At 45.4% G+C, this 733-nt stretch overlaps 1 protein-coding gene across 1 annotated transcript in view; it reads right to left on the reverse strand.

Annotated features, from left to right (window-relative positions):
- Nucleotides 1-733, reverse strand: part of COL20A1 (collagen, type XX, alpha 1) — a 46,156-nt gene that overhangs the window by 6,898 nt on the left and 38,525 nt on the right. The window contains exons 30-31 of the mRNA XM_009998722.1: nt 357-410; nt 3-9 (exon numbers count right to left, since the gene is read on the reverse strand). Coding sequence (XP_009997024.1) covers nt 3-9; nt 357-410 — 61 coding nt within the window. The remainder of the gene's footprint in view (nt 1-2; nt 10-356; nt 411-733) is intronic.

The following is a 733-nucleotide window of genomic DNA, read 5'->3' on the forward strand; positions in this document are numbered from 1 at the left end:
AGGAATGCCCTGTAGAACAGAATTGTGGGCTAAGGTCATTATCTGATTATTATTGCCCTAATTAATCTTGTTACAGGGACATAAAGAGATAGAGTTATCTGTTAAACAGAGCAATTGTTGTTATCCCACTTTTAATTCCATTCTTAGTTCCATTATATCTCAATTCCAGACAGGTCTATTTTTCCTGCACCCCCTGACTCAGTTTCCCTTGGGAAAGGGATGCCACTTCAAATGAAAGGCAGTTTCCAAGCATGCAACAGTAACAACTCCTTGGCTTTTCAAGCTTCCTTAAAGCAGCTACTGGGAAAAATGGGCAAATCCTTGAGAGAATTAAAGGTTATGGTGTCTACCATTACCTGCATGCCAGGACTTCCAGTGTCTCCTTTCTCCCCTTTAATTCCTGGTGGTCCCTTGGATTAAACAAAACACATAGTGAGGCTGGCTGCAGCATCCTCTAAGGCAAACAACATCCTGCTGCTCCCCATCCATGCCCCAGGCTGCTCCTGCACTCTGCTGTGCAAAGAGAACTGCAGCCACAGCACGTGCCTGGGGATTCTGCCATCCCAGGCACACACACAGCAACCTCCACCTCCACTCCTTGCCAAGCACTGATGATCATTGCAAATGAAATTGCCTGAATACTCCACTGAGCTGTTTTCACTAAATGCACATTAGGGAGACTCTGGACAAAAGCAGTCTTTGCCAGAACAAGTGATTGCACTGCATTGTCAGC

Source organism: Chaetura pelagica, unplaced genomic scaffold (genome assembly GCF_000747805.2).
Source record: "Chaetura pelagica isolate M959 unplaced genomic scaffold, ChaPel_1.0 scaffold275, whole genome shotgun sequence".
Taxonomy (NCBI): Eukaryota; Metazoa; Chordata; class Aves; order Apodiformes; family Apodidae; genus Chaetura; species Chaetura pelagica.